The sequence below is a fragment of the Schistosoma mansoni genome, chromosome 6 (assembly GCF_000237925.1).
Source record: "Schistosoma mansoni strain Puerto Rico chromosome 6, complete genome".
NCBI lineage: Eukaryota > Metazoa > Platyhelminthes > Trematoda > Strigeidida > Schistosomatidae > Schistosoma > Schistosoma mansoni.
Window position 1 is genome coordinate 7099931 of NC_031500.1, and position 19317 is coordinate 7119247.

Here is a 19317-nt window from a genome sequence, read left to right on the forward strand (position 1 = left end):
ATAACTATCATTGGTTTGTAGCCCAAAACCCCTGAGTAAAACGAATTCTTTAACATGATAACTGTAGATCATTATATGTAAGTTTTTTATATGAATACTTGTTTCGTCACATTCTCTGAGCTATACTGCTTAAATGAGAACCATTCATTGTTTTCTTAAACAACATTTCGAACAGGAGTTGGGCTTTCATACAATATTGCACTTGAAAACCACACAATACCATAATATGAAATACTCCTTGTGTTGATTAATTAGCATCGAATTTATTTTAATTCATAAAATGATTACTTTCACTTTATTCTTTAATCTAGTGATAACTTACGAACGGCCAATATTATTGCAACTGAAGATGAAGGTGTAACATGTTTAGCTTTGGATTTAGAGTAAGTCTCATTCATTCGTTTTTGTAATATAAGATTCGTTTAGACCAATATCCATTATATCGAATACCAAATCAGTGCTTTATCACTTATATCATACTACATACTAATAATATACTTGATATTATGATAAGTTTCTCAGAGTGACTAATTCCTCTTTCCGAAAAGTGAACAAATAGATTACATTTTGAATACTATGAGAAATATAAAACTATTAAAATAAACAGTTTTGTAAATGGTTCAGTATTCCGTTATCGTGCTCAACACAAAATTCGAGGTTCTTAGATTCGGTATTGAGTAGAACCATAGTGGCACTCTTCCAAATGGTCAGGAAAAGAAAATGAGAAACACATGTATAGTGCTCTTTGGTTTTAGACAACTTGTAAATAAAAATTCTTTGAAACCTTTTGTTATCAACAGCACTCTTTGTAATTCATCAGTTGTGTCAAGAATTAATTTTTAATAAAAATATCTATTCAAAAGTGCTTATCAATTACACTCCTTTCTCTGAGATAGTTATCACTAAGTATTGTTGATAACGATTCAACAGAGTGGATGATTTGAAAAATATTAAGTACAGTCATTTGTTTGATAATCATAAAAAATTTCTCTTTATTGATTATGGAAATTACCTAACATTTCATGATCTCTGTCGTGGAATCAGAAAGTTAACTTACATTGTTTACATTAACACAGTTTGACTACCTCATCTGTTATATACAGTACAACTCCTACGAGGTTTGAAGAAATGGCTATATGAAAACAAATAACTCACAACCTAGACACATTATTCTGGCTGCTCCTCTTCTCTCCCACTCTTAGCATTGAATGACAGAGAACCTTAATAAACACTGTAGAATACATAATCTGTTGTTCTGAGACATCAGTTACAGATTCACATCTTCCGAAGAGCTGAGTTTGAGTTATTGTTCACTGAAAATTCCAAAATAGCGACTCAAACCATTTTCTTCAGCCGACTTCGGTTAGCGCCACGTGAAGTAACTCATTTTGTTAGCTAAGTATTAAGATTGCCGTAGATAGTATCTGACTACTTCTCATTTTGCCGAGTGGTATTCTTCTCTAAATCAAGAAAATTATTTGTTTATTAATTCCTCTTTATACTTAGGTCATATAAACTTCTGATTGCTGATTTGGCTGCATTAAAAAGGAGATATTCACAAGAGAAACCACAAGAAACTACGTAAGTTTTCTCACAACTTACCAAATCTCAAACAAAGTTTTAAACTAGAAGTTCACAGGATATTAAATGGATTGAATTTTGACAGTTTCTCAGCAACTTAATTAAAGAGATGATATTGAAGAAAGATGTCGAAGCAACATCTATTTGCTATACTAGCAAAACGTTGGTGAACAGTCTCCTACAAATCCATTTGAATGTTGGTCACTCAATATCGTGACGTGAATAAAGTTGGAAATGTTAACCGATGAGTTGCAACTTTCGGGTACAAATGTAACGAGCTTCATTATATATTGGATCATGTTTACAGGCTGTCGAACATCCTCACACTAAGTTGAAGTATCTGTTTAGTCCTCAGTGCTTTCCAATAATTCGCTAGCTGATGTCAGTTGGTTACGAAAATTATCTTCAATGTAAACTAGTCTCCATCATCCTCTTACGTTTTAAGCACGAAGAAAATTTTTATTGCTATAATGTTCATAACTAAATATAGGTAGAAAGCACTTTAAAATTTTTTCCTTCGTTCAATTATTAATTTTATTGAATACAACTCTCTCCATACATTCCAATTTATCTGACTCTATCTAGTGGCTTTTACATCTGGTTATAAATACTTGTACAATCCACTGCAACTTAGTAACCAAGTTCATCTTAGTGCACTTGAGCTTCAGTCAGACTTCATTAGAAGAAAACCAATTATGAAATAAGCGGAGCTGGGTCCAAACTTATAACCCAGTTGTTGAATGTTAAGTGCTCCAACCCACATACTTCCCCTCTTCTTCCTATCTTTCAAATATATCATTATTTGATAACCATACTCCGAGTCATTTATAAAAAGTTAAGAGACAGTGAAGATGGGGCGACATGAGTCAATACTTCCGTAACAAAATTAAACACAATCCATTACATTCAAACGAATAATTCTAACACTTGTTTACTGTATGCTTATGCAGTGGTTTCTTCAACGATACCCTTAGCCAATCAAGAGTAAGGCCAGCTTTCTAACAAATGTGACAAAATTGTTCAAACTTTATGTGTCAAAAGCTTTACCGTAAATTTTTTATCGCTTGATAATATTTGTAAAGAAACTAAAGTTATGAAGTAACCACAATATACCAGATGCACAAATCAAATCAAGGAATTGTCCTTAATTATTCCTGCTGTATACACTGGTAATAAGCTCAAGATATATGTAAGAAGCAGAGCTGTTAACAAGATGACTTGTTCACAAGTTGAGTACAGTGATTAGATTGCCATCAAGCGACATCAGAACCATTTCTTTTAAAACAAAAACATTCCAGTAGTTTTGGCAGTTCATTTTGATACTAGTAACAAATATATGTATATAGCGTACTGGTGAAACGGTTTTCTGAAAGTATATATATATATATACTGTTTAATTTATCAACCAACTCAAAACTTCACCCACATATATCAAACAAATTATATCCCTGCATCATAATATTTAATCTACTATAACTGCTGTTGACCAATAAGTACACCTTACAAAACATTCGTTTTCAAGCCAGAAGACTGGAATATTTCAGAATGATTCAGTAGTTTCTCAGTTCATTGAGTGTTTGCAAACACATCAATCGACAATAACAAACTAATCGAGACCACTCGGTTAAGATCGAGTAGAGTAGTGAACTTTATGTTAATACTTGAATTGAACTATAACAGAATCTCATCACTCCCAAATAGTTAAACTAGACAATTTAAGATAATTTCAAATAGATAACAAACAGTCAATGAGATCCGGTTTCTTCATGTTACAATCAAATACCGTTGGCATTCCAAAACGTGATAGTTAAGAAAAATGGTAAATTCCGAAGCAAATCGAGTAACACAATCTACTTTTAACTATTAAATCTCAATCGCCCACGATCTACACGAATTAGTCTCTATGCATTAACCTATACTATCTTATATAGTTCTCAGTTCGTGCAAAAATCTACCGATTATATTCCATTGTCAGTTCTCCCAGAATAAAATCAATACCTTGCCAACCAATGTCAATTATCATAAAATCTATATCCATATTGACCAACATAATACTGTCATCTACCCTGGATTCCCAGTTTGTGCTAGTGAATCTATAGATTTATATAATCATCAATTCCAACTATTATTATTATTATCATCATTACTATTATTCATAGTTAATGTAAGCATTGTTTATTGTGTTGTTTTAAAACTTTTTCCAGAATTGAAGAATATAAGCCAGAATTTAAAAACTTAAAGTTGCAAGATCTAAAAATTATGTCTACTTTGGGATCTGGTGGTTTTGGTCGCGTTGAGCTTGTAAGTGATTATTAAATGTATTTATAGGATTTATACAAGCTGAATAGATCAATTTTTCATTTGACATTTTTTCTCACATGTTTTCCCGTTGTATATGATTTCTTTCAAGTTTAATAGAAATTTGTTTTTAAATAAGTAACTACTAAGCTATTGAAGATAATTAGCGCAACGTCCAGGTCCAAAATCGCCTTATAGTTGGTAAGTTTCGGCAAGATGTATTTACAACCATGGAGAAACTAATAACTGCTTTGTGGCTTGTACCCATTTCAGTCAATATGATAATGAAACATGTTACCACTGAGATATTTGAGCTTTGTCTAACCTGATGTATGACTGAGATCTATAAAGTCATCAGTCTCAAAATACAAACATACTTTGTCCAATCCTAAATCTTAAAGTGCAATGCAGCCAATAGCTAATTTAATGCATAGTGTTTAGTATGAAAATGACAGTTTGTAACACTGTAAAAATAAGGTAGTACACATTTATTTAGTGATAAACCTTGATTGATACTTCGACGGACGAGAGAATCATTTTGTTTATTATTATGTTAACAAACTGTTTAGCTTTGCAGAAATCTATACCATATACTGAAGTGTCAAAAACTATGACACATTCGCCTAAAATAATCATATGTATAGTCTAAGATTACAGATTTACAGGCTGAACAGTAAACAAAATTAGCTTTATGGACACCTTTAAACAATTTCAGTTGAATCAATCTATCTTTAATTCCAAATCAGTTTATCACGATTTATTATAAACGAAATACCTTTTGAATTCACTTAGTATTACTTGTTTGAATCTTCCCATTGATGTTTAGGACTGCAACTGGTCAGTCTCTTATTGGCATATGTGCCACAGTGAACATCAACTTTGAGATGAAGGTTCATCCAGCTGACCAGTCCCAAATAGGACGAAACGCGCGTCCGGGATTCCACTGCTAGCCTTTATCCATCTTTGCTTAAAAATACCTTTTGTTTATACCATTATTTCCGTTAATCTCTTTGATTTATATTTTCTGATTAATCTATAGGTAAGTATAGGAAGTGACAAGACAAAAACATATGCTTTAAAAAAGATGAGAAAACAGCATATTATTGAAACAAAACAAGAAGAACATGTAATAAATGAACGTAATATCATGTTACATACAGACTGTGATTTTATTGTTAGGTAAGTGTTTCTATGGTAAAATGTGCTTGTCACTTTATAATTTTACATTTATTTATACAGAATACACTTGCTTGTTTGACTAATACTCGAAAGTTTTCATATTTATGTTAAAAGCTTCAGTCAACTGTAATGTCCAGTTAGTATTTTCACCGTACGGTGCTTGAATAAATATCTTAATATTTCCTATCATCTTTTCAAAATCTATCAATACAAATGACCAGACAGCATGAAATAGGGTACTACTAAGTGCAGACATATTGATTATCGTAGAAATAACGTGTCTGACTGGAACACTTAGTTTCAGTCACACAGGGATTTTTGCTTTCCTCATAATTACGAATAGATCTTGTTAAAACGTACTAACAACAAGGCAATTTTAAACCAAGGCCTTCTGATAATTGTCATCAACAGTGTTGTTGTTTCACTTAATATTTGTGAAATTCTTTGTAAAAGTTTGTGAAATTACAGTTCTGGCAATGTTTGACATAAAGTCTACTGTCCGAGGACAAGGCTAAATGATGTTTCAGGAAATTTTAAATAATTTCAGATAAAGGCTTTTCGTTTTTCTTCCTTCAGTTCTATGTGACAATAAATCAATAACGTACTACTGCATCTATAAATACCATCATTTTATCTACCAGTTTATTACCTCTCAGTGAAGTTTATTATTCTTAATTAAAGTACTATGCTTAACAGGAGGAATAAGACCACTTTGATAGTTCTACAAGGTTTTATAGCAAACGATGTTTAAAATTTTATTAAATATGCATCCAGCTGACGAGTCCTTAATAGGACAAAGTGACGCGCGTCCTGGATTCCACTGTTAGCCACTATCCATATTTGTTAATAATGCTGGTGAATTAAGGCAATATCGAGGCAAAACGCACAGTATGCACATATGACAGTAAGAGACTGACTAGTTGCAGTCCTAAACATCAATGGGAAGATTCAAACAAGTAATACTAAGTGAATTTAAATATTATCTTTGCTTTAAATTATCAATTTCTTGGAGCATGATTTATACTTAGTACTTTATTAGCTGATTCTTAAACCTAAATGATTCAACGTAAATCTATATGTTGTCTGTCAAACGAGAAATTAATTTCTTTCATTTATTGTTAAATACTGATTTCTTAATATAAGTAAACTTTTGTATTAGTAAAAGGAGTACAGACTACCAAAAATATTCACATTCCAGTGCTTTGAAACATTACATGATTCGTCAAGATTTCAGAAACATGTGTATCAAGTAGATTTTATCTACTAAATGCTGATTACCTTCAACAATACAACTAATGGCATTGATCAAACCTAAATATAAAACACATAATTCATGAACATAATTAGAATAATGATGCTGTTCTTAGCCGTTTCTTGTTGATTATTACTTGTTTTCATGTTTAGATTGTGATTATAAATGAGGCTTCTAAATCATTTTCAGTGGTACTTTTGTGAATGATGACTTGATCATAGATGACCGATATAGTATGATGTTTCAAATCACACAGGGAATTTGTAAATTATGAAAACAATACATTCAATACACTATTTGCTAATCTTCCTTGAGTTTTCCTCCATAAACTTTATCGTTCTTCCATTCATGTAGTTGTTTTAATTGCTTTCTGTTTTACTTTTCCTTCCCTTCACTTTTCTCCTCTGTCCGTAGGAATTCTACTTTCGATTCTTAATACATACTACTTATATCTGTCCATACAAGTTGTGCGCACCATAGTACTACAGACATTCATCGTCACACCTGTTTAAGTAGCAAACATTACTTTAACTAGCTGAGTAGCCCTATTCAACAATAGAATATAATGGTCATCTAAGGTCACATTTGAGTACTGACGAATCTGACTGCTATTTTTAATTTCAAGATGTCACCGTTATTCAATAGCTCATCAATCTGTCAATACTGTTCCTTGAGATATTTCAGCCCAAATAATAAAAATACACATAAGATACATGAAAATTAGTACAAATAAATTGATTTTTAAACCGCGAAACATCTTTTAACATGGTGATTATTAATAAAGTATCTCTTAGAGTTAGAAAGTAAAATGGTTGATTGATTTTTATTTTGTAATCTTTATGTCATTGATATCAGTTCATTTTGACGTTGTTTTACACCTTCTTAATAATTACTTACGCCTGTTACTCCCAATGAAGCATAGGCTGCCGACCAGCAATCTCCAACCCACTATGTCCTGAGCCTTCTTTTCTAGTTCTATCCAGTTTTTTTCACTCTTCTCATGTCTGTCTCTATTTCTCGGCGTAATGTGTTCTTTGGTCTTCCTCTTCTCTTTTGGCCTTCAGGATTCCATGTGAGGGCTTGTTTTGTGACACAATTGGGTGATTTCCTCATAGTGTGCCCTTCTTAATAATAATCCTATACATTTATATTGATCTGGTTATTCATTTTATATTTCATTCTTAACACATATTTATTGCCATAGTATTGAAACAAGCAGGTTGTTGACATGAAAATAATCAAGAAGCCCTGAATATTATGAAGTTTTAGTATATAACTTGAAATCACTATTCAAACTAAATGAATTTCTGTTAACAATCTAAGCCAAATTATTAGTATTAACGTTGAAAGCTATAAGATTTTATATTGTTCCGTTTAAAGTGAGAACAATAAAATTCATGGAACAAAATGAATACATGTTCTAATTCCTAACTTCTCATCGAAAATCCACAACTTATGGGGGTTACAATAAACTATATAACTTGAAACAAAGTTTAACGGTGAGACTAAACTTTATGGACGAGCCAATCAGAAGCTTCCGCGGGTTTTCAAGGTCATGGCGCTAAGTTCTGTACGTAATGCTTAGGTACGGTCGGTTTACAACGGATTTTAGAGAAGACGTGATAATTCAGAGTCTACAAGAGAAGTGATTATTAAGATTTTGGCGCGAAATTCAATTATCCATTTGGATAAATAGAGTTTTGGCATCATAGCTGATGTCAGTTCGTGATGAAAACCCTAAGTATAATTCCTAACCTTAACCATGAACTGTAAATCATAATTTGAATTCTTCACACAGGTTTACAACCCTCATTTAGTCTTAGTTATTATGTTGACACTCTCAGGGTCACTCTAGCGTCGCTCAAAGATCGTCCATAAGTTATAATCTCACTCTTAACCCTAAACCTTAATTTTAACCCTAAACCCTTTTCCATACCACCATACCAACATTGAAGCTATGTGGTCGAGGCTAAAAGAATTTTTGAGACCTTATCATGGCTCCAGAGGTCGACTACTATGGAGCCATATGGATGAGTTCCTGTACCGTGTGCACTATGATTTTAGGAATTCTGAACCTATATCTGACCTTGAGAAGTTTTCGAGCCATGGAAAAGAACAGTATCAGCTTTAATTTTTTAGTTTTGTATAATATATTTTTACTGTATACTAACTGTCTCCTGATTGGCTAATATTTCTTAAGGTCATTTAAGATTCGTTCAAAGGTCGTCCATAAAATTTAGTCTCGCCAGTTTAACATGCTTTTGTTATTGAATTTGTCATGTGTTAGGATATTCACAGGAATATCCCAAAATTATCTCGAAAGTAAAGTTGTATGTTTTCAGACTCTTCACATATTTCGCATGTTATTTTCTATTGGTCATTATTTACAGTTGTCCTAACTATGACTTTCACGTGTCGTTGTCCTATTGGTCAATTTTGAGTTGTCCTAATTATAACCTTTACGTGTCCTTTCTTTCCATTGGTTACTGCTCATAGTCATTTTAACTGTATAAATATGCCTTGTCTGTAAACCATTTTTGTTCTGCTGCTGACCCCATAAACCATCCTCATTTAACGGCTGTGTTCTGATTTATTGGAGTTGGGGAACAGTATTGGGGTCGAACTAGGATATCTGAATTTGGTCAATCGGTAGAATTCCGTGTAGTCATATCGCAATACGTAATATTTGGGCAATTTATATTATCATGAAAATTCGAAACGAGATAGAAAACCTTAGAAAAATGACAGAGAATATTACATGGGACTGAATTATTTTTATTTGTGAAGAATCTAGTTATATGAAGCGACAGCAATTTGGTTACAGATTATAACACTGACAGTAATAATAATAATAATAATAGTGTGATCAGATAATGAACCGGTATAACTGAGATTAAAGTTAAGTTTTGAGTATGTCTTAATGTATGAATAAAGATGCAGTTATGCAATATATTAAGTTGCTTTTTTATACTTAGTATGACCAGAGTAAGGAAATGTTCATAACAATCTTCATCTATATTCAAAGGTCAAGTCAAAAAAGTTTGGTGACAAAGGCGTTCAGTTTTCATCTTTCAACTAGTTCATCATAAAATATTTTTCAGCTTGTCATTAAGAAAACAATGCTGTTCACTTAGGCTTTCATTTTTTTCTCTATTTTGTTGACGCTTCTTTTCAGACTGTGCAAAACATTCAGAGACAATAAATATGTTTATTTACTGCTTGAAGTATGTCTGGGTGGTGAACTTTGGTCTCTTCTAAAGGACAAGTGAGTTGACAATTAAATCCACCTAGGGACTTCAATTTTTTTTAGTTAGAAAATTCAACCATCGAGTCTCAACTCATCTACTTGAAAACATCATGATCTCTTTTAAACTCCAAGGTCTTCGGTTTAATCACTTGATTCATTCGTAAGAATCACTAAGGTCTATTCGTTCAAAACGAGGCACCCGTTCAGTGCTCAGAGATTATTCAATTTATTCTCCAGCTTAGATTAAACCATGATAAAAACTGACTTATAAACGGTTAAACTAAGTTACTTTCTAGAGTTTTCAGTAGTATTCAAAATGAAGCAAATTTCTATTATGTTCACGGTACTTTAATTACACCCTGTAATAAACTGTTAGACTCAATCCAAATAATCAAGTACAAGTACATCAACTACTTTTACAATATGTTCACAATGAATGTTTGCTTGTTTAGGCATTTTTCTAATGACACTTTCGTAATGAATACTCTGATAATAAGGTGTAATTTAGAAGTGATATGAAAAGAGAACTTTTTTTTTAATTAAATGAAGAAAGCTTGTTATTATGCAATAGGCATCTTAAGCAAAATCAATAAAAGAATAAAATCTCTAATTTCAAAATCCATGACAATTAAAAGTGAACGTACGAGTTCAAACTACAAACCATTGACTTTAATACCTGAATGGTATTTTCTATTTTAGAACAAATTGAGATAGCGCAACAACCATGTAGTTACATTATTATCTGTTCATAACCCTGGTCAATGTCTATAACTATAGACATCGTTTATTACTATAAACTAAAACTGACTTCAATTTAAAAATAGTTTTCATAACGAACTAATTTTAGATGGAAAATCACTAAAAACTAACGAACATTCGACAATTATTTATTGAGTATCAATGGATACCAACGAATCTCATCACAATCAAACTAGACCTTCAGATCTTATGAAAAACATTATATTATTATGCCAGTCAGTCAAAATTTAAGGTTTTTCACTTTAAAATGAAGTCAGTTTTCGGATGATACAGCATGATCTTCACCCACTTTTATAGATGATATAGTCAACTCCGTAGATTACCGACTGTCTTCATCCATCAGGCATTGACTGAAGCTCAAAACGACTAACATTTAGTTTTGATATAATGGCTAAACGATATCATCCTTACCCTAAGACCTGGAAAATTGTCCTTAAACTGAATAAATTTCAATCAACTAGTTTTAATTATATTACTTCATATCTATTGCAAACATAATAATGCCATTTTGTACTGTTCATATCTTCTTAGTAACGTCAGAAACGTCGTGCTAGATACATGATCTTATATCTATAAATTATTCTAGACATAAAATGCTTTATTTTACCTGCATTCATTTATTTTTTTACACAAAATATAAAGGAGAACAAAAGGGTTTGTTTGTAAACATATGTTTTTCTTTTCAATATCTGCATGAGATTAGTTGCGTTTGCCGTGATTTCGAACTAGCGCTTTATTTGATTATCCAATTTTGAAATTTACTAAACAACAATAAAACATTTTTATATTTTTGTTTCTCTTGATAACTTGGAATAAGGAAAGAATAACAAGATTCTTCCAGGATAAAATGAAATTTACTTTATTTTGAAGGTTCTTGTCAGCTGTAAACAGTATCGAACTTACATGGTAAGCAAAGATGGATAATGGATAACAGTGAAATCCAGGACGCGCATTTCGTCCTATTTGGGACTCGTCAGCTGGATGTACCTACATCTCAGAGTTGATGTTCTAGCCACTATCCATCTTTGCTTACCATGCTTGTGAATTAAGGCTATATCGAGGCAATACGCACAGTATGCACATATGCCAATTAGAGACTGACCAGTTGCAGTCCTAAAAACATCAATGAGAATATCCAAACATATAATACTAAGTAAGTATTGAACTTAGTTCTGATTGTATTACTCTTTGTAACTTTACTATGAATGCAGTTGTTAAGAAATTTTGAAATGGAATGAATTCATAAGATTCTGCAAATTTTGTTATTGTTCATTCCTTCAAATGGTCTAATACAAAAATCATCTACTAACTCACAATTTATTTTATCATGAGTTTCATTATTGTGACTATTTATGTTATTTTGTGATTTCTAATATATTTTTTTGTTACTACTAAAATCAAAAAACGACAGCCTCATTCACCTCAAGTTTAAGAATTCCTGTTCTAAGAGATCTGTAGAGTTGCATTTTTGAAAGTTTTTGCCAGAAAATCAAAAGATATGACATAAACAATAACAATATTAACAAGTTATTTGCAGCTACAGTGGTATATCATGAATGACTATTCTGAAACGTAGCTTAAATTATTGAAACGCAAATTTCCAAAGAAAAGGATACATCATTTAAGGCATAATATTGTTACAAAAATTCTTTACATATTTGTTAATTCACCTGTTCTCATAGATAGTACTCATTGCGTCTAAGTGGTTCAAGAGCATTAGTTTGTGCAGTTGAAAAGCGATAGCGACAGGTGCATCATATGTAAAATATTAAGTATTTTGTTAACATGTATGGTTCAACTACAATGGACTAACAATCCAGTTATCTAGAAATTAAAACGAAACTTGCCACAGATAGTACATCTTCACTTCCTCTGTATTATTGAGATTTTTTTATACTTATAGTAAATCCCAAACTGAATGAATAAAAAATAAACTGAAACAACTCACTCTACTATGGTCTTAATTTCTAACATGAGAATTCTACTACCACTCTCTTTTAATCCGTTAATCTTTCTCTACATGTACATTAATACCATTTCATTAGTTTATTTTTGCATAATAAAGTAACACACTTTGAAACATCTTTAAATATAAATAAATTCGTGGATCGATTGAAGTTACATATTCACACCGTTGAATACCGGCTCAGTGGTAGAGAAATTAAGCGTTCGCAAGCGAGATTGGTAGGTTCTGGGTTCGAATCTCGTGAGCAGAATAGTGAATGAGCATTGTTGAGGAGTCCCATATAAGGACAAAACTGTCGTCCATTGCTTCCAGGTTTTCCATGATGGTCTATCTCTAATTGGCTCATGAATTCAATCATAAAATGAATAATTCTCCTTTAGAACTAAATAATTAGTAAGATATGCAAATAATGTAAAGTTTATTTGTAAAAATTGTTCAAAAACTGTTCAATAGCAATTTTCAGTTATGAATCCAAACGAGATCCAATTAAAGAATTATTAGCTACTGTTAAATGTCTCATCAGATCATTCAGTTTTAGTTTTATGAGAAAAAAAACCTACACTTTAAATATATTTCAGCTAAAATTAATACACAATCCTTTAACATCACTGTCAAGAAACGTTTGGTCTGCAATATCATATTTATATTATAAACATCAGTTTTATTTTGCATAACAGTATTACAACAATTTAACAAAATAATTTTTTTTATGCAATTACTAAACACAAGCACATGCAAGTGGCTATCAGGACTCAGTGGTCGAGTGGATAACGCGATGGCGTTTGAAGCAAAAGGTACTGTGTTCGAGTCCCAGAATGAACATCAACTCTGAGATGCAGGTACAGCCGGCTGACGAGTCCCAAATAGGACGAAGTGACGCGCATCCCGGATTCCACTGCTAGCCACTATCCATCTTTGCTTACAATTACTAAACAGTTTCTTTTCATTTATCGGATTCATTATTCTTTAGTTATTTCTCTCTTAATACTTTAATATTCGAATGTTGATTTTCCTATATATTTCTATTGTATAACTAGATATTTTTTCACGGAACAAGCTACACAGTTCTATGTGGCATGTGTAGTTGAAGCATTGGATTACTTACACAGGAAAAATATTGTGTATCGTGATTTAAAACCAGAAAATATTATGCTGGATACACAAGGATATTGTAAACTAGTAAGTATAAACATAGATTTTGATCTGCTCTGTAGATTAAGTGATTATTCACTACATTATTAAAATTACTAGATAAATATTTTGCTTAGTCTTGAAACTTTTAACTACCACAGTGAGACATAAACATAGTTTGTACGCCATAGAATTTGTAGAGATCGTTTAGCATTTGATATAATCTAGGGAGATATCAAAAATTACTGATTAGTGGATAGCGTGTGCAGGATTTTGTCTCAGATCCTTCAGTGATGTACATACAATATGTGGTCGAAACCAGTACCTTCAGACCTAGTTCTTAGTATGATTATTTTAGTAAACATATCGGAAATCTGATGGTCCTTATTTTCTGTGTATAAGCATGTCAGACAATAAAAGGGAGTTTAAACTATTAGGATCAACAGAACTTGGCTATACTGGAAATTAGTCAATATATCATCAATGGCATAAAATGATCGTCTTTTATTATTATTGATTGTTCAATGTTGGAGATGCGGATCACTAGATTACTTGCTAGTAGTCTAAGTATGATGAACTCAAACTGTAACTGGAAGATTCTTGGATTCATTACATCCATGTTCACATGTGTGCATCTATAAGTATTCCCAAGCCTAGATGAAACAGTTATTCATTTGTTTCGCCTCAAAAATTAACCAGCGGGGAATTCTCTGAACTAGATACTCCTTTGTTCATTACTGAATAACTGACTGTAATAAAGGTTAACTGGTTATATTTTGTGCTTCCTACTCCTAAAATGGTTTCTTTATTTTTCTAACCTTCCTAAACTAACCACGTAAACACATATAGACAGATCTTGGATTTGCTAAACAGCTACCATATGGAGCTAAAACATGGACATTTTGTGGTACACCGGAGTATATGGCACCCGAAGTAATATTAAATAAAGGTCATGACATCGCTGTTGATCATTGGTCATTAGGTGTATTGTTATTTGAACTACTAACAGGCTTGTAAGTGTTCTTGAAAAGTATCATTATTATCATTGTTATTAAAACACGAATTCCTTACTTTTGTTTTGGAAGAATTTTTACTCCAATGTATTTACAGTGTAATCGATGAACGATTGGATCTTCCACTGTTAAATGATTCAACTTAGATTGTTTAAAACCCTCGTTTTTTGTTAAAATGATCACTAGCCAGATAAAACTGATCTGTGTAACTCTCTACATATCGTTATAAAATGAAGTTAAATGTTATTAGATGATATCAAAAGTTACCAAAGTCCCACTATTTCAACAACTAATTATCATATCAAAAATTATGGTATGATTCTGATATAACGGATCGTTTAAGATATTTTTCTCTCTCCGGCAAACTACGATGATACGTCAATACAATAATGAGACTAGTCACGTTATATCAGATATATGATTCACAACCAAGAATAGAGAAGCCGATTAACACTAGATAATACTTTATTCAAAGCATTTACAAACAGCCAACTTCAATGATTCCAGAGTAAAAATCAATAACAGGGAAGAAAATCACATAATTATTAGTTACGAGGCCAAGTGCCTGTTTGTCCAGTCATATTTTTCTCTCACTAACGTACATCAAATTCTCAATAAAATATAATCAAAGACGATTGCTGAACTCAGAATGAAATGAAACAAACAGTCTCTGACGCCTAACCTCATAGAAGAATGACAATTAAATTCACCAAGTTATTTATCTACATTCTTCTTGAACCCAAGAAGAATATATATATATACACGAATGGATATATAAAAACGTAGAATTCCCCTAAAACTAAAGAATGATTCGTTCACGAAAATTGCTCAGTTTTTTTCTCACACCGAATAACCATCTTCAGACCATTAGGGTTTCACTTGACTGATTTGTCGAATCTGGTAGCCAATATAGGCATGTAAGGGTTTTCGTGTATTGCTACACATTTTGCTAAAGCTTCTATACAATAAACCAGACATATTTCAAGAACAGATAATTATTACAATAAATTATATGAGTGGTAATTGTTAAGTTGTACTGTTAATTAATCATCAGTTCCATATTCGAAACAACTGTTCTCATAATATCGGTATACAGTAATGTGAATGGAATTTCAAAAACGGATCATAGGAAATATATAAATGTGACTGATTTGACAAGTGCAGATTTATGAACTTGACTTACAGTACCATATTTATGTGTCGACTAGTAAAAATCACTGGTTACCTGAACCGAATAAGGTGCAGTAAGTTTCAAATCTGGAACTTAACAGTTTTGAGTCGAATACTGCAATAGAACTCTCAAACTCCCATTTTATACTAGTAAGCTATCTTGACAGCCAAAAAAATCCGACTATTTACATGTCTTAATTGTATTGAAAAAATCTAATGAATAATATCAAACTCTAACGCAAATCACTAACTTAAAACAGATAATATGTAATACTGAATATCCGATACATTTGACGTCCGATTGATTGGACATACGACTATGTGAAATACTTTGTAGTCAATAATTTACTTCTTATTCGACTTCTACTTCTTTATTTCAATGACAATTTTTCATGACACAGACCACCATTTGAATCACCGGATACAATGCGTACATATGGAATTATATTAAAAGGAATAGATGCTGTTAATTTTCCAACAAGAATGTCAAAAAATGCTCAATCTTTAGTTAAAAAACTTTGTCGGTAAGCTCATTTATTCATTTTTAATAATTCCTCGGTATTATTAGTTCTTCATACGTGCAAATAAACAATGTAAAGACATTCAGTAAATTCTGAATTAAAGCGTTTTTTAGAAAGATACTTCTTATTGTTTAGTTTTGACATGGTATCGCCAATAAAATACCTACCACTTGAAGCTTATTACACAATCTGCTTTTTAACCATTAAACATCATTTTAATTTTTGATTACACACGCTTTCGAGTGCTGATGTTTAATTTATGGAAAACCTTTCATTGAACCTATGAGTAAACGTATGTTTTAAAAACGTTTCTGAGGAAATGTTTGGGAAATCTTAGGGAAAACATTTTCTTTCACCTAACTTGATTATGTACATATATATTGGTTTGTAGATTCAGTTACGGATTTCATAGGCTAATCATAGTGCATAACGATATCATACACGCTAATGAGATAATTATTTTACTGCTTATGTGATCCTTTCTACAAATGACACAAATTATTCAATCCTAATTGGATATGTTTGCTTACTTTCAGCTGTTAGGTATTCGACTCCTCTTCCTGTCGGTCGTCTCTAAAATCCAATAACTGATGTGCTGTTCTAATAAAAACATAATGTTTTGCTAACATGAGTTGTTACTGAATGGCTATTATGCGTTTGAACAACACGTAATCTCTCCAACAAGGTTTCTTTTTGATTTCTAGTTAGAATCATAGTAGCACAAAAAATTCTGTAAAAAGTATTAGTTCTAATAGTGAAAGGAATAGTATAGACAAAAATCACATTTTAGGCTGTTAGACAATTAGACATAATTTTTTTCTACGACAGATTTTGATTCATAGTATTGATACTGAGGTGTGCTTAGTGACTTCATTCATGTAACGTTTTTACACTCAACTTTACCTGGGTCAAAAAAAGTATGAAGGAATGAGTTTTGTTCTTAGGTCAAAGGTCCTAATTATGTGTGCTACTTCTATTCACAAGAATTTTTCTACTCAATTAGTAATTCATATAAGTTCATTTTTAATGTCATCATAAACAATATTATTCATCTCATTTGTTTGCCGTTCTCTTTAATTTTCATAGTGAAAATCCGACCGAACGATATGGTATAGGAAAAGAAGGACTACGTGAAATCGAAAGGCATGTATGGTTCGAAGGGTTCGATTGGGTTGGATTACGTAAACGAGTATTAAAAGCACCATATGAAAGACAAGTAATTCAATATACTTTTTCATTAGTAGAACCAGTTCTTAATATATTTAAATGCCAACTCAAACAATGCACATCTGAATTATGTTTCAAAATATATTTCAATTGGCACTTTGTTCACTATGAACAGCTGACGTGATTTGTAAAGACTTTAAAAACATTTATCTGCTCAATGTTATTGTTAAATCTCATTTCTAACAACTGAAAGCCGGAATATGAGTGTTGACTTGATCCTTTATCCAGTTGTAAGATAATATTTGTGTGTGTAACACTCTTGTACCACTAGCTCCAGAAACTTTGAGTGATCCCCTCCAATCCTCATTATGAGCGGATCTGAACAATAAATTTGGATATTTTGGTACCAAAGTTTTAGGGAAATAAATAACAAACAAATAACATGACGTTATTTGTTGTTCATTAACCAAGTGGCATGAAAACGACACTCCTACAGGATGTCAGACGCAGCCTTAAAAGATAATTATAAAGTTACCAAACGCAACATGAGCGAAGTGGGTTCAATTTACATGGGTAGTATTTTTTTTCTCTCTAAACTGCATACACATACCTTGTCCATGAGTTTTGAGCAGCACGAGACCAAGGTCTAGATTAAGATCTGTTCCAAAATTGAGGATATTATTTCAGTTTTAAACGGTATCGCCTGGAAACCTATCAAAAAACCAAATAGCATGGAAAATTTGGTTTGTTCTGGATTGAAGTTTGTCAGAAATATTCAAATACGTCCACATCTATGAATAAATCTAGAAACTTCAGTACACGCTTGGATTAGAGTACTTAATCGGAATCAATTAGTTAGAGTCTATAGCTGATTTGATCGAAAGATCGGCACCATCTAAACAATCTTGTTTAGACCTGTTTAACCTAACATTACGTTAAGACTTTGCCCATTACTCTACTTTTTTCTCTTCTATAAAAAAGGTAACATCACAAAGTGATCTCAGACACTTCGATGAATATCCAGAAGAAACAGAAGAGCCAGAAGATGAAATATCGGGATGGGACGAATCGTTTTAATAAAAGCATGGGGAATAAACAGTGGATGAATGAAATTGAAATGGATATTGTTGTTCTTGGTACTTATACCATCTATCTAACTAAACTCAATTTATGCAAGAAATACTTTGAAATATATCTGCTAACGTAATTTGGCAAAATGCGAGATGTCAAACTCCTTGAAAAATCAATAAAAAGTCAGTTATCATAACTAAGTAACTAATTGGTCATTCAAGGGAATAACAAAACAGAAAAATTCATTTTCTCTCCCTTCCCAGTTTTGGATTTATTGTATATGTGATGATGACGTTGTGTAGAACTCGACTATCGAGAGCAGGACAATAATTTACGAGTGAACCAGTTATGAAACTTTTAAAACTACTTAGAGTGTCTAGAAGCCCACTGCATATCTAATAACCGTATGGGTGAGGAAATTTCTGTTCATCCTACTACGTCAGTCGTACCAGATGGCAGTGGCTTGTAAGGGAATATTTTACCTCGTAGGAAGGCCAATATCCTCTCTTTTGATAAATGAAAACTATTGCTAAATGATCATTTTTATGTTTCATTCCTCCAAGAAAGTGGGAGTTCAAGGTTCAGCAACTCAATATATGCCACAAATCAGAAAATTTGTATTAGTTTCAATAGTTAGTACAACTGTGTAACTAGGAGTCTTTGATTGGAATCTGTATTAGGAAAAACTACTTCACATCACAATTCCTTTACTCTTCTCTCCAATATGATGATCTCAAACGGTCATGATATAATAGTGACTTCCAATGAGTTTCGCTGCCAACCAAGTTCCACCCACTTTATATAAACCTGTAATATTAGTTATATCGAAATGATCGACAAGATTTAGTGGTGTCAGTCGTTGATGATTCAAACGAATGAGAAACCACCTGGGAGACCTAGAGCATTACACCAGAGTTAATAAAGTATGTGTGAACCTTCATGTCGAAGCTCTGAGTCTCTCA

The 19317-nt window shown here is 32.1% G+C and overlaps 2 protein-coding genes across 2 annotated transcripts in view; both read left to right on the forward strand.

Moving 5' to 3' along the window:
- The window catches only part of Smp_078230 (putative protein kinase, cgmp-dependent, type I (fragment)), a gene marked incomplete at both ends in the record, with an annotated part of 30914 nt that extends 25852 nt beyond the window's left edge, over window positions 1-5062 (forward strand). The window contains 4 exons of the mRNA XM_018798122.1: window positions 312-383; window positions 1507-1581; window positions 3786-3882; window positions 4919-5062. Coding sequence (XP_018653095.1) covers window positions 312-383; window positions 1507-1581; window positions 3786-3882; window positions 4919-5062 — 388 coding nt within the window. The remainder of the gene's footprint in view (window positions 1-311; window positions 384-1506; window positions 1582-3785; window positions 3883-4918) is intronic.
- Window positions 5063-10563: 5501 nt separating this feature from the next.
- Window positions 10564-18911, forward strand: Smp_080860 (serine/threonine kinase; the record flags this gene model as incomplete). Its single annotated transcript, XM_018798123.1, has 6 exons — window positions 10564-10568; window positions 13320-13461; window positions 14263-14426; window positions 15998-16120; window positions 17204-17333; window positions 18266-18911. The coding sequence occupies 6 exons, from the start codon at window positions 10564-10566 to the stop codon at window positions 18359-18361; spliced, it is 660 nt and encodes a 219-aa protein (XP_018653096.1). The 3' UTR covers window positions 18362-18911.
- Window positions 18912-19317: the final 406 nt, after the last annotated feature.